General features: G+C 42.4%; 1 protein-coding gene across 3 annotated transcripts in view; it reads right to left on the bottom strand.

Annotated features, from left to right (window-relative positions):
* LOC138451137 (TYRO protein tyrosine kinase-binding protein-like) overlaps nt 1-15,831 on the bottom strand; it is a 315,876-nt gene that overhangs the window by 19,246 nt on the left and 280,799 nt on the right. For all 3 annotated transcript variants that reach the window (XM_069604888.1, XM_069604886.1, XM_069604889.1), the window contains exon 3: nt 708-848. In XM_069604888.1, the coding sequence (XP_069460989.1) occupies nt 708-848 (141 nt within the window). The remainder of the gene's footprint in view (nt 1-707; nt 849-15,831) is intronic.

The raw sequence follows: 15,831 nt of genomic DNA, 5'->3' as shown, positions 1-15,831 counted from the left end.
AGGTTTTATAAACTGACTGCATTAACCAAGGTTCGATTAGCAAGAGAAGTAGAATCTCTGCGTGGGGAGCACCTCCATATTATAGCTATGTCGTGACGCAAGACCACTGAGGGATGGGTCCGTGAAAGCCAACAACGAATCAGTCAGGATTCATAGAGCCTGATCTTCTCAGGAGTATCTTAAAGCCTGAAGCAATTTTCGAAAAGAGCAGACACAGGGGGCTTGTTTGGACAAACATATCTGTATTTGCAACCCACAGTAAGTTACCTATGAGATCATTTCCACCTGCACTAGTTAGAAGGCCTCGTGTTCTTCTCTGGCCCTCTCACTTTGGGCACAATCAATTAAATTGTTTTAGCGTCTTTTAGAATGCTCATTAATATTGTATTGTTCATGGCCAGGATGAGCTTCAGTGTGTGCTTTATACATGTTTAATATCATTACCAGCATCCTTTATATTGTGCCACTCCCAAAGCTTTTCCCCTGCCTATCACTACTTCGTCCCCAGTGTAGAACACATCAAATGCTTTCACTGTTCCCCTGCCTGGTGACTAAGAACAACCCCCAATGAGACAGTTTCTAGTGAGCTATCCATGGTGGTTCGCCTTCCATGTTTGCTCCAGCTAGTTAGGACAACCCTATGCATTCTCTCCTGAATCACCTACTCATCTTGTCCTGCTGTGTCACGCCTTCTTGTCACCACTCACCATCTTGATTTTTTTTGGCTTTGTTGTGTATCTTGGTAGCAAGGAGGAAGACAGCCAAGGCGATCAGCACTGTGACAATGATGTCAGCAACAACAATACCAACCATTGTTCCGATGTACATTTGGAAGCACTCTACGCAATCTGGAAAAGAGTGGAAAGAGTTTATTGTCATCAGGCTGCTGGTTTATTTATTTTGAATCCATTGACTCTTCCATGGGCATAATTGTTTTATGTGCAAATGTTAAGGAATGTTGAAGTTGTGTGCCCTAAAACATACCTGCACTTTACCATGAGTATTTAGGAAGATTTAAAGAGAAGCCTTGAGATGTTATGCTCTGGTCGAGCACTACATCTATTTACATATTTCAAAATATTCTGGCATATATAACAGTGTTTGATAACGTTATCAGTACTCTCATGTGTTCATGCACAAACTTTGATGTTTGGATCAGATAAGTTCAGGACTTAGAACTCACTTCAAGAATGCTGTCAAAAGCCGTATAATTGTTTCCTATGGTGTCCAGTCATTACTGACTACAAAAGGGTCGAATACAATAAGTTTGAAGCAAAAGGATCGAGAAAAAAAATGACTGAATGTTTTTTTTAAAATGTATTTTTTTTGTGTGTTTGGTATAGTAAAAATTAGTGGATTTTCCCCAAAAAACAGGGCTTGGGGGGGACCCCCCAGAAAAAAAATAAAAGTGCATTCGGTCATTTTTTTTACGATCCTGATTTGAATGTATTGTATTCGACCGTTTTAGATTCAAAACTTTAACTATAAACCGTTTCCTATATATATATTATTCTCACAGTCACATATGCACAGAAATCCTTACTCTGGGACCTGAACCTCTGGGATGTATTGACCCACTCTGCTATACTATGTGGCCTCACTCTGCTATCTATGGTGCAAGAAACAATAAAATGGTGGAAAAACCCTTGTGCGCTGCAAAACTGCGTTTTTCAACACACAAAATGATGGCTGCACAACCTGACACCCATAATGCATGTGGGGTGGAACAGAGCACACGCTGCAGAAAAAGTGCCAGTGGGCTCCATGACAAGTAAACAGAGTGCAGAGGGAGAAGCAGCGCTTTGCAAGTGAAACTCCAAAATGTGCCTGTAAATGACATTTACTTTGCTGCTGAAACTTCAAAATGCCTGTACATAACAATTTCCAACACTCAAAATTGTTCTTGGCGCTAAAATTCATTTAATCCAATGAAGCTCTGGGAATTTATAAGGTCCTGAAATGTTAAGAGCAAAACACCTTCTCAGCAAAACTGGATTGCCTGTGAATGACAACTCCTGTCAAAAATCTTTGTGCAGCCACACAAGGCTACCTGTGAGTGAGAGCCCCTGTCAAATGGGCTCTCCTGATTAAACTTTAAGGTTGTCTAAACTAAAGGTCTGCCGGATTAGCAAATATAAAACGACTGTTGCTGAAAGGAACACAGATCTCAGTTGTTTTAATCCCACAGGTTTAAATCAAGAATGTAAATTATATATGTTATTTGATGCAACAAGTTTGTTTTATGCTGGATTTCAAGTCAAGAAATTAAGAATTAACCTACGCTGGCTGGGCCAGCAAGGTCTTCAAAAACAGGTTTCCACCTAAGGGGAGGGCATTGCTCTCAGCAGATGCTCACTGACTCATGATAACTGTGGGGTATGCCAGACTTGTGTCTGCTGCCGGGGACTGAACAATGGCAGATTCTCCAGGCCAGGAAATGGATGTGTGAAGAGGTCATAAACTAGGCTTGCAGAAGTAAATCCCAAAGGTGTGGGCTGCTCCTTGCCTCCAGAGACAGACAAAAGGCTGACCATGTGCTGCTAAAGAATATGAAATAAACATTTTTTAGAGATTTATATCTTGCTATCAGAAGTGGTGAAAAATATAAAACGGGCAGATTTGTTAATCTAATTTTTGGCCCTACATTTGAAAAGTTGGTGGAACTGTGTAGCATATTCTGAACAGGAATGGCAATATATGTGGTTTTATGGGAACTGTATGTATGCTATAATTGTTAAACTGTGCACACACATTCCTATGGTAAACGTGCATATTTGTGGAAATTTGGATACATTTTGGAAAATGTTTTCAGGGCGAAATGGCCAAAATGCTGCAGAAAGGCGAAACAAGGCCTCACAGCTGTGGGATTTTGATGAACAGATACTCCATAACATATGTAATCATTGTATGTGATTTTCGAAGAGGTTGCAAATGTATAAATATGTATTTAGGACAAAATTCGATTTTGATACTAGTGGCTAGGGGAGGTTTCTATGTATTGTAAAAATCAAGCCATAAACCTGACATCATCTGTCTTTGATCCAATCACCCGGATGCAAGGCAGAGATGAGGCTCTGCTCCAATCCCATTTCACAGGGGCAAGTTTAGTTAAGCCAGCCCATACACCCATTTGGTGATGTCATTTTACAGGATAAATAGGGACACCTGGCAACACATAGACACACTCTCTCTTCTGATTCCAGCAAAGCATTTTGACCCAGCATTCAACATCCAGCCTTCAACATCCTTCTAGATCCAGATGCCAACCACCAGGCCAAGTAGTAGCTGAACCATTTTCAGCTAGGTCTCAATCCTCAACTAATCCTCACAACCCAGTGAAGCGCTGTGGGAGGGGGAAGCATCCTGAAATGATCTGGCTTGCTGCCATAAATGCTTTCCTGATGAACTTGGCATCCCACTGATCTGAAATATCCAGGCACAAGAAGGGCAGATCCCGTGCAGTTCCGGCGACTGGCCTAGCTGATCCTGTCCCCCCTGATGTGCTGTCCTTCCCTGATAGACCCGATCCAATTGACCAGAACTTTGATGGTCCAAAAATTTGAAATCCCATTGGATTGTGAGTATTAACAGGACGCTAGAGAAATATTGTATACCTTGCCTTATGTTGTTCCACCCTAATCTCTGAACTATCCTTACTTTTATAACAAGTAACAGTGTCAAAATTGTTAGTGCTATGCTACCCTGTCTATTTGCTAAAGCGTCATTTTCATAGTCATTTTTATTTGTGTAACTCTTATCCATAAATCCCACTTCGAGTGTTTGGACTAGTTCCGCCGGGGAGGACGCTAGGGATCTGTTACTGAAGTCATGAATCAGCCTCAGAGCTTACTTAATCCCAACCTGGCTGTCTAGTTTGAATGCTCTAGTCTTGATTAAAAGCATAATCCATATTTTCTGGTTTTAAACTGAAGTTCTTGTCCACATTTGCGCCTTTATTTTCGAAAAACACCTCTTACTAAAACCTCTATAACTCCCTCAGTTTTAAAGATAGAAACGAAATTTCAACTCCCACTGATACCTAACATCCTTAGCTATCTCCACAACTATACATTTGATCCACATCAAACAGTGTATTTGACCCGTTTTTCTTCAATATCGCATAGTAAAAGTTTGCAGCAAATTTGCAATTTCAGCCAAAGTACATGTGTCTTTTTCCCATTTCAAAGTGATTTTTCCATCCCATCCTGATCTGAAGTATATCTGGTGGTTCATATTATAGCCCATGCATGTTAGGACCTGATTAGTGTTGCTTTCTGTAGAATTTGTCTCCATTTTAGCATTTTGACCATTTTGCTGTATTTTACCAAGCCATTTCACCTGTCATTTCAAAGTGTCATTTGCCAAAATAAGGTTTTCTCTCTTGTGTGGGAGGGAGGATTGCCTATAACTCTAGACATTGTGGGGCTGATTCATGGAATTATTTGCGCTGAAAAACGAGGATTTGTGTGCCATTCTGCCCGCAAATCCCCATTTGTTAAACAGAGATTTGCGGCCAGAATGGCGCACAAATCCCCGTTTTTCAGTGCAAATAATTCCATGAATCAGCCCCTATATTTCATTCCTGAAAACCTGCTCTTGAATCACATTGGTGTAGGATTGCTCATTTGTAGTTAAACAAAACCTTGCAGGGGGGACATTAACCTAAACACTATCTGTGTGCAAAACAAGCCTGTTCTTTTTCCCTGTGTTTTCTATTTTGTCGCCTTATAAGTGAATTCAATTGCTTGACTTATATTTCTGAATTGTACAGTCAACCTTTGGGTGATTGCTGCCCCATATACCTATCTATAGTAAACCTATTTGTGATTTGAATATTAAATAGATAAATACATATTTACATTTGCCAACTAGCCTGATTCCTGGTTCTGTGTCCCTGGGGGGTATTTTGAGAAGAGTGTGATATGAGTGGTGTATCATTCAGAATATTGAACTTATAGACAAAAATAAATAAGGGTTTCATTTGCGCACTACATGCTAGGTGAGATTTGGGTGTGTACCTGAATGAAATCCCTTACAAACCCTACTCTTCTAAAATTCTGAGAGGCTCAAAACCTCATTTGGGTGAGGAAACATTATCTCTGGAAATATAAAGATCTGTCTTCAAAAAATGCTCTTTGATTTGAAATATTCTACAAAGGCACCAGGGAGCCACATTGATGCTGTTTGTCTCCTTAACCTAAAAGGGGTATTTTGAAAAAGTACAATAGCAGTATACCAGGCTGTCAATCTTGTAATGGTAACCTTGCATCAAAAAATAATCTATTTGGTTATTCCAGATTTTGATAATGTACTTTGCTCTGTAAGATATGTCTAACGTTCCTATTATGACTACAATATATACTGAAAGTGATGATTTGAAAGGAACATTCCAAAAAACCTATTTGCAAATTTAGTACCATTAAATATTTTCCTTTTTTAATAGTGTTTTTAATGAACAATGCACATCATTTTGCTTCTCGAAGCCTTATACCTGGTTCCAGCACGTTGGATCACTGTTTTACTTTAAGTGCCATCATAGACAAATATTGTAGAATTTGGAAGGGAGGTTTTATGTATCATTTTTGGACTTCAAGGGGGCATTTGACTCAATTAGTAGATACTTATTGTGGTGAAAGCTACATAATATGGGAATGCCTCCCAGCACTTTTAAAACTAGTGCAAGTATGACTCACAGGCACAGTGGCTGCAGTGAAACCTACAAAAACAGGTAAAAATGCATATCTTTCTACTAACGGGAGTATTAGGTAAGGATGTCGCTCGCCCCACTGCTATTCATTCTTTTCATGTCTGATTTTGATCATAGCAAAAGCGTTTAAATGTATTTCCAACTTCTATAAAGCATCTAGATTAGAGTGTACTTTTATATGTGGACGATACAGTAATTTTGTCTTTAACACCAGGTGGCCTTGACCAAGGGCTCACATATTCCAAAACATACATGGACTAGAACATGATAAACCTAAACAAATCTAAGACCAAGATAGTGGTCTTTGGTGAACCAAGGAAAACTCATAGATTGTTTGAAGCTCCGAAAGAATAAAGGGTGTAGAGCAGTATCCATGCCTTTGTCTACTATTCACATGGAATGGCTTTGAAGGGTTTAGTTAGGTTACTTCATGTACGGGAGCCAGAGAATAGATAAATGCTTGAAGGTTCAATGGGTATTCTCTGTGGGTCTGAAATTTGGGGTTTTAGTAATTATAGGGGCCTAGAGACAATCCAGAACTCATTTTTGTAACACCAGTTAGGCTTCCCTCCGGGTACCCCAAGTGCTGCCATGATAATCGAGTTAGGACTGCAGAGCATAGGATCCTTTGCTGCTTTGCTTATTGTAGATTGTTAACATACTTTTAAAAAATGAAATCCCAATTCTATTGCTGCCTTCTCCAAAATGGAGTCTTCTGAGAGTAGTAGTAAATACCTTTGGCTCAGAGGAGGAGCAACTATAAGCATGTCTTGGCGAGGCCTGCAGGTGTGCTCTCCAACTGAGGCAGTATGGGCCAGATTAAATCAGCAGTGAAAGCTTGGGTCAAAGGGAAGACAAAAGACACAGATATATAGAAAAATCAGTCCTTATCATCAATGCGGACATATGCGAGTCTAAAAGTGTTCTCTCAGGAAATGTGGGCAAATAGTAAGTCAAGGTCCCTTGAGGATAGAAGGCTATTGGCAATGAGGCAGCCAAACCAACTAACGCTTAAAACATGGAGAAGCTGGATCAATGGCTCATGGACGAAGAGGAGTTGTTACATTTCCTCTTACTCTGCTCCTTCTATGGGCTTAAGCAGAGAAAAAGGATAAAAAGGCTCTTCTTGAAAAATAATATATCCTGTGCTTTTAATTGACACAGATGAGCCATCATCCCTACATAGCATAGCTGAATACATCAAAACACTGCTTGCAATAAGGTCTGCATTACAACAATGACACAGGAAGTTCACGCAGGAAGTTCACAAATGTATTCGTGTTATAGTGTTGTAAGATCAAATTCTTGCAATTATCACTAATTAACAATTGTCCTTTATAGAGGTTTGATATTGGTCAATCAAGTGAATGCAATTTATTAATTCATTTTATATTCGTGAATCTTCACACCCTCTTCTGATCTTGGCACCCAAAAACCAGAAAAGGGACTCTGAAGGACATCAGGACACTTGAGACTGGACTTCAAAAAGACATCAAGTTTATTTTCTTTCAGCAAGGCAGGACCCAGCTTACAGCACACCAAAGACATCTCTGCAACTCCTAAAACCTCTGGGCTCTCCCTCCCTTATATACAATCTAGAAAGGTGAGGTAATGGCATGATCAATGTACAACCCCTTTTCCCGCCTGCGATTAGTTAGCCTATCTGCCACTCAGACCAAGTCTAAACAGGTTTTATCTGTCTTAAACTCCACCAGTGGACTCTGCATGAACTTTTATTTAAAACGTTATCCATTGAGGTCATCATGATTTAGCAAATAATCAATCATTTTGTTATGCTCAGGCATCCATCTTAGAGTTTGATTGATAATTTGCCTGACTTTGTCCCACCCAAAAATGGCAGATCATTTTTTTTTATTGTGTTTTAACCAAATTTGTTTTTTCACAACATTCATATACCAAATTCATATTCAAAGATGAAAAAAGACAATCAAAAGGAATCAGAGAAAAACAGCAAAACAGAAATAAAAAAAAACACACAAAAAAAGCAAAGAGATAGAAATGACCATGAAACTAAATAAAAATACAAATACATATTTCATTATCTAAAAACATGATTAAAAACTTTACGTTTTTTTGACCTTGGTCATAATCCATGAGCCCTGTCTGATAAAGGATATGCATTACATTCACTGTCAATGTGTCAGATTTGCAATAAACCTCCTTTCCTTCCTCCTCACCTTTATCGTCTAGGTCGTCTTCTTGTGGTGCTGTCTTTCTTCGTCTGTGTATTTCCTTGGTTTTCTTCTAATCGTGTAAGGTTGGTCTCTGCTGGAAGCCATGCTGTCGGGAGGTAAACCCCCAACCGCGGGGCTCCCCGGGAGACCGTCCTCCAACAGGGAAAAAGCCTCCTGGCTGAAAAAACCCTGTATTGGATCCTTACGGATGTTTCACAAGAATGGCTTCGTTCAAGGTACGTAGTCCACACGAGGAGGATGAGAGTGTGAGAGAGAGACGGAGTAGCTTGGAGATGCAATGGAGAAAGAAAAGAAAACAGGTAAGGAATACGGAACAGCAGAGCGGAGGGAGACAAGGTAATGGAGAGCGGAGAAGCCGGAGCTGCAGAATGTGCCTGATGGGAGGAGGACACAACACGGAAAGCAACGGAACGGGAAACGAAGGTAAGAATAAAAAGAAAACAGAACTAAGTACGCTCGAAGAGGCGAGAGGGCAGAACAGTAGGCAACGATCGAAGGGACGATCGCGGGAGAGAAAGACAGAAAAGATAACAATGGAGCGTTAGCTCTGAGAGTGAAAGTTACTAACGTTGGCAGGACGGTGAAAAGACCGAAGGTGCAACGCATCCGAACGCCAGCAATTCCTCCAGTATAAACAACGGGCAGCCATCTTGAAAAACACTAGACCGCTCACAGGAGAACGTAGTGTAACGTGAAGGCACTTTCAATGGAGTCTCCAGGAATGCCATAACTTCCATCGGGGAAGCATGACAGTATGCCTCCTCTTCACCGGGGGACCCCCCGGCTTTCCTGGATGGAGGCGATGGAACCTCCGAATGAGTAATGGAGCATGTATATGATGGTGGGGCTCCCAAGTGCGTTCATCGGGGGTGTAACCCTTCCAATGTACCAAGTATTGGAGCCCTCCTTGTTAGTAACGGGAATCCACCAAATATGAGACCTCATACTCCTCAGGATCACTTGGTTTGTTGTATGTGGGTCGGGTGATCTTTCTTCGATAAGGGTCTGGACGGTATTCCTTGAGTAACGAAGAATGGAATACCGGATGTACTCGACTCAATTGAGGAGGAAGGTCTAGCTGGAAAGCCACTGGGTTGATCTTTTTCTTGACTTTGAAAGGACCGATATACCTTGGGGCAAATCTTCCGGTGTGAACCCACCTAGGTAAGAACTTGGTAGCCAGCCATACCCGGGATCCTTCCCTCCAGGGAGGATTGGGGAGCCTTTTCTTATCGGCCCATCTCTTATAATCCTTGCGACTAGCCATTAAGGTGTCACTGGCTAGCTGATGGGTCTCTTTCAGAGATTGAATAAGAAGTTTGATAGTAGGCAGCTTTCAAGGTTCAGGTGATCCTACCAACATATGGTGAGGGTGATATCCATAGGTGCAGTAGAACGGACTCATCTGGATGGCCGTGTGGAAGGTATTATTATAAGCGAATTCTGCTGATGGAAGATACAGATTCCAGTCTTCTTGTCGCTGACTACAAAAACAACGTAGATATTGTTCCATAGTTTGGTTCAATCTCTCGGTCTGCAAGTTGCTCTGGGGATGGAAACCTGATGAAAGAGCTCGCTGAATACCCAGTTGTTTACACAGAGAGGTCCAAAATATTGAGGTAAACTGGGAGCCCCTATCAGATACTACTGTATGAGGGAGACCATGTAACCTTACTATGTCTTTGAGAAAGACTCTGGCTGTTTCAGGAGCTGAAGGTACCCCTTGTAAGGGTATTAAATGAGCCAATTTGCTTAGGGAGTCTACCGTGACCATGATGGCAGTCATACCTTGAGAGAATGGGAGATCTACCACAAAAACGATCGATATATGAGTCCAAGGTTGAAAAGATATGGGTTCTTGTTGAAGCAGACCGAGAGGTCGAGACGTCTGGTGTTTGTTCTTGGCACAGGTGGGACAAGTGGCTACATAAGTCTTGACGTCTTTAGCGCAATCTGGCCACCAGAAATACCGTAACACCAGATCTAAGGTAGCTTTCTGGCCCTTGTGACCAGCCAACGGAGTGTCATGACACCATAACATAACCAAGGTCTGTTGCTCTTTACTGGGTAAACATAGGGCATCATCTCGGAAATAAAGTCCTGATCTTTCATTTAGTCTGGTCCTTAACACCTGAGATGGCCTGTTGAGAATGAGGCTGTCTCTGGTATCCTTTAGGAAGGTATTGGCAATGATCCGAAAAGTCTTGTTAGGCAGTTATCTTTCGGGTTTTCCAGGAGATTCGATATTCGTACCCTGGCTGCGGGATAGTGCGTCCGCAAGAATGTTCTCCTTTCCTGGGATGTACGAAATATCAAAATCAAATTGGGAGAAGAAGTACGCCCATCTGGCATGTCTGGCGTTTCTGCATTCCATCTGTTGAAGTATCTTCAAATTCCTGTGGTCTGTCCGAACAGTAAAGCGATGTATAGCTCCTTGTAATAGGTGACGCCACTCTTCACAGGCTAGTTTGATAGCCAATAGTTCCCGTTCTATCACTGAATAGTTCCGCTCACTGGAGGTGAGGGTGCGTGATAGGTAGGCTACTGGGTGTTCCTTGTCATCTGTATGTCTTTGTAACAATGCTGCTCCTATCGCTCCGTTTGAAGCGTCGGCTTCTATTATAAAGGGAAGTGCTTGGTTAGGTTGAATCAATACGGGAGCTGTGGTAAACGCTTGTTTTAATATAAGAAAAGCTTGATCAGCTTCTGATGACCAATTGAATGTCACCCCCTTCTTTAGGAGGGCTGTGATGGGGAGTACCAGATTAGAAAATCCAGAAATGAAATGTCTGTAGAAGTTGGCCAACCCCAAAAACCGCTGAATATCCTTGACGTTTTTGGGTTTGGGCCATTGCAGGATGGCCTTTATCTTCCCTGGATCCATGTGAATCCCTTCTCCCGACAAAACAAATCCCAGATAGGACACAGAAGAAGAGTCAAAGACACACTTTCCGGCTTCACGTAAAGTTGGTTTTGCAGGAGTCTCTGGAGCACTTCCCTAACATGATGATGATGTTCTTTGGATGAGTTCGAGAACACCAAAATATCGTCCAGGTATACTACTACTGTGGTAAACAGATGGTCCGAAAACAGTTTGTCGATGAATCGCTGAAATATGGCAGGAGCAATTACCAAACCAAATAGCATTACTTTGTATTCGAAATGACCTAGAGGTGTCCGGAATGCAGTTTTCCACTCGTCACCAGCTCGGATCCTGAGCAAATGGTATGCACCCCGTAGGTCAAGTTTAGTGAAGATGCTGGCTCCTTGTACTGCCTCCAAGACCTCCTTAATTAGAGGCATAGGATACCGGTCTTTGATTGTTACTTGATTGAGTCCTCTGTAGTCTATACATGGCCCAAGTTCGGAGGATCCCTTCTTCGGGATAAAAAATAAAGAGACTCCGGCATGGGACTCGGATTCCTGAATGAGTCCATGATGAAGGTTGCAGTCCAGGTATTCCTTGAGAGCTTGACGTTCAGGTAAAGATAGGGGAAACATCCGTCCGAAGGGTATTGAAGCTTCTGGCACTGTTTTGATGGCACAATCTTCGTTTCTGTGAGGAGGAAGGATATGAGGTTGATGATCCAAGAATACTTCCATGAAATCCAAGTAATGGGAAGGTATCAGATGTATTGAAGCAGCTGACAAGGATCCTGCGGAGTTGGTTCATGGATGAGGGGAGATAGGCTGCAAACACCCTTCTGAGCAAAACGAAGACTTGAAATGAATGGTATTAGCCGTCCAATCGATGGTAGGATTATGGCGGCGTATCCAGGGCATCCCCAGTATTACGGGGAAATGAGCAGCACGGATGAGATCAAATACCACCATCTCCTGATGTTGGAACAGTTTGACGTTAACAGGTTCTGTTTCATACCTGATGGGACCGGATGACAAAGGAGTACCGTCAACTCCTTCCACTGGGACCGGCTGTAGTTTCTTGCGGAGAGGCAGGCCGTTCTTCTCTGCCCACTGTATGTTGATAAAATTTCCAGCCGCACCACAATCCAACATTGCTATCACATCCCAAGGGTCAGATTTGCCGCTCGTGAGTCGGACAGGAAAAACCATCAAACGTGTATCGTCACTAGAGGGTACAGGTAAGTGGTTGATACAGGGAGTCGGACTACTGTCCCCGGATCTTCCCCTGTTCAGGTTCGGGGGGTAGCATTTCCCTGTCGCCGAGGGGGTACCTCTGGACAATTTCGCAAGAGATGCTTCTGGGACCCACAGCACATACAGAGACCGAAATCACGTCTTCTCCTTCTTTCTTCTGAGGTTAGCGGGCCTCTTGTCGCACCAATTTGCATTGGTTCTTCTCCATGATGAGGGACCGTACGATTTCCCTGACTCGGCATATGGAGGATGGGCGTCGTAGGATTCCTTCTCCGTTCTTGCCTTCTCTCTCCTAAACGGAATTCAATCTGGAGAGCAAGAGAGACTAAATCCTGAAAGGAATGTGGTCTAGCAGTCCTGGCTAACTCATCTTTGATATCCTCATTGAGACCCCTGCGAAACAATGTTTGTTGGGCAGAATCCGGCCAATCAGAATTGGTAGCAAGTCTCATGAAGGAAGAAATATAAGTTTGCACGTCTAGATTACCTTGTTTGAGGTCTATTATTTGTTCATACGAAGAGATTTGGACCTCAGGATGTTCAAATCGTGCTTTAAACATTTGTGTGAATGCTGCATAGTCATTTGTAGCAGGGTCAGACTGGGTTATAAGAGGGGTTGCCCATGCTAGTGCATTGCCGGCCATGTTCGAAACTAGGAATCCCACCTTCGCCCTATCGGAATCAAATGCTCTTGGACGAAATGTGTAATAGATCAAACAGGAGTCTAAAAACTCCCTTAGCGATCGTGGGTTCCCATCATACTTGCCAAATTGCAACGGGAGAGGAGGTAGGTCACCCCTATTTTCCCTGTTCTCAACACGAGTATTAACTTGCTGGCGTAATTTCTGGTTCTCATTTCGGAGGGTTTGGACTTCCACAGTTAGCCCTTGTATGGCCCCTACAAGTTCTTGGTACTGTTCGAGTGAAGACATTCTTACTTCCTGGCGTTGCACGCTGTCAGATTTGCAATAAACCTCCCTTCCTTCCTCCTCACCTTTATCATCTAGGTCGTCTTCTTGTGGTGCTGTCTTTCTTCGTCTGCGTATTTCCTTGGTTTTCTTCTTATCGTGTAAATAAGGTCGGTCTCTGCTGGAAGCCACGCTGTCGGGAGGTAAACCCCCAACCGCGGGGATCCCCGGGAGACCGTCCTCCAACAGGGAAAAAGCCTCCTGGCTGAAAAAACCCTGCATTGGATCCGTACGGATGTTTCACAAGAATGTCTTCGTTCAAGGTACGTAGTCCACACGAGGAGGATGAGAGTGTGAGAGAGAGACGGAGTAGCTTGGAGATGCAATGGAGAAAGAAAAGAAAACAGGTAAGGAATACGGAACAGCAGAGCGGAGGGAGACAAGGTAATGGAGAGCGGAGAAGCCGGAGCTGCAGAATGTGCCTGATGCGAGCAGGACACAACACGGAAAGCAATGGAACGGGAAACGAAGGTAAGAACAAAAAGAAAACAGAAGTAAGTACGCTCGAAGAGGCGAGAGGGCAGAACAGTAGGCAACGATCGAAGGGACAATCGCGGGAGAGAAAGACAGAAAAGATAACAATGGAGCGTTAGCTCTGAGAGTGAAAGTTACTAACGTTGGCAGGACGGTGAAAAGACCGAAGGTGCAATGCATCCGAACGCCAGCAATTCCTCCAGTATAAACAACGGGCAGCCATCTTGAAAAACACTAGACCGCTCACAGGAGAACGTAGTGTAATGTGAAGGCACTTTCAATGGAGTATCCAGGAATGCCATAACTTCCATCGGGGAAGCATGACACAATGATATTTCATGCCCTGCTATCAACCTTTCCCAAAAGAATGGTGATGTGACACAATTGAGTGAGTACACAAATTTGCTTAAGTATTTTTCTCTTACGTCCACTGTACCTTTACACACTCTCATTAGGTGTTCAAAAGTCTGTTATTTTGGATCTTCACACTCCACACATAATGCCTTTGCTTTCTCCTTTTGACCCCAACAAACCCAAACTACCCCAATGTGGGCCACATTGAGGCGTAGTCTCAAAAAGTCTCCTCGCATCTTGTGATCTGGGAATTTTATAAGATATTTTGGTAAAGTACCAATTTTCTTGTCACACGAGGAGAGTGAGGGAGACGCAATTGATGCCCTCATCTGGTCAATGGTGTTAATCCAATCTGACGTGACTATTGCCTTTTTTGTTTTCATAGGGTTCGAAATTAATGTGGCGAGATCGCTATCACACTTAATCAAAATCCTCTCTGTTATGTTTCTCAAGTTCATTAAGATTTGTGAGCCATCCGATTTGAGATGACTTGACAAATCCTCGTATAGAGTGTTAGCTTGAGGGACCATAATTAGTCTAAAAAGAGATAGCACTTTTCAATCTGCATGTGATTCTAATGATCTCAAACCCAATTCATATCTCAGACTGGATATTGATACGCTATTCGGTAATCCCTAGACTTTTTCCATATTGTTCTTTCTATCTGTTGCCATTTTACGTTTCATGATAATGATCTAACTTCCAGTCCATACATAAGTACTGGAATCACCTTGGAAAGATAGAACTTTACTACCGGGACTAGAGAGAATCGACAATACATCCCATATATTTTTTTCATTTGTGATGTTAACTGTAAAGCTTTAGAGGAGAATTCCTCTGTAATTTGACTCAATGTAGGGGAAGCATACAGGATATAACCCAGGTATAGATTATCCTCCACCACTGGGATCTCATTACCCGCTACTGACCAAGAAAACTTGTGATTGTGTCCCTTTAGGGATTTTTTTACCAAAGATTACTATTTTTGACTTGGCAGGATTGATTATTAAGTCATTTTTCTTCATAAATACCTCCAATGTATTGAGGAGTCTCTGCAAACCCACCGGGGTATTGTCCAACAGCAAAATATCATCCGCATACATCAGCCAGTTAATGATGTTATTGGCAATCTTTTGACTAGCGAATGATGCGGCTTCCATTTCCAAACCAAAGTCTGCTAGATATGCATTGAATAGAAATGGAGCTGCCATGCACCCTTGTCTCGCACCTCTTCCAATCTTGATCTGTTCCGAGAGTTGGCCCTCTGTATTTAACCTCATCCTTACAGTGTTGTTCTGATGCAGTGCTACTAAGATATTTACCAGAGCTTAAGGTGCACCCCAATTAATCAGTTTAGCCCAAAGGTGCTCTCTATTTACTCTATTGAAAGCACTCGACAGGTCTATAAAGGCTGCATAGAGGAACACTTTTTTCGCTCCTTTCTTTCCTTCACTCAAAACAGACAGTGTTATACCATTGAGTAGTGTTGATTGGCCTTTTCTAAATCCTGTCTGCTGTTTTGACAGGATTTTGTTGTTCATCACCCACCCTGCCAGGTCTCTCAACAGAAGTTTCGTGAATAGTTTACTCTCTACATCCAGCAATGTAATAGCCCGATAATTTAGAGTATTTTATCCATCCCCCCTCTTGAAAATGGGGATGATTATTGCTGACTTCCAAGAAGGGGGGATAGTTTTTTTGTTCACTATTTCTCAAAAGAGTTCGTTGAGGATTCGCGACCACATCACAACCTCACCCTTCAATACTTGGCGGCTCTAGAGGCGGATGATATTTTTTTAATTCAACTATATCTTCTTCCCCAAACTCCAGATACCATGAATCTTCTTGCGTCTTAAACTCACTCGGGCCTGATGGGGTGCTATAATGTTCTAATAAATATCTAACCCACACTATTTCCCTAACCAGATTGGCCTGGCTTGTTATTTGGATCTTATTCAGATCATTAATTAATGCCCAGAAACAACGCCATGAT

Source organism: Ambystoma mexicanum, chromosome 1p (assembly GCF_040938575.1).
Source record: "Ambystoma mexicanum isolate Mex_15411 chromosome 1p, UKY_AmexF1_1, whole genome shotgun sequence".
Lineage (NCBI taxonomy): Eukaryota > Metazoa > Chordata > Amphibia > Caudata > Ambystomatidae > Ambystoma > Ambystoma mexicanum.
Note: the sequence above shows the minus strand (reverse complement) of the source record. Positions and strands in the feature narration are given on the sequence as shown.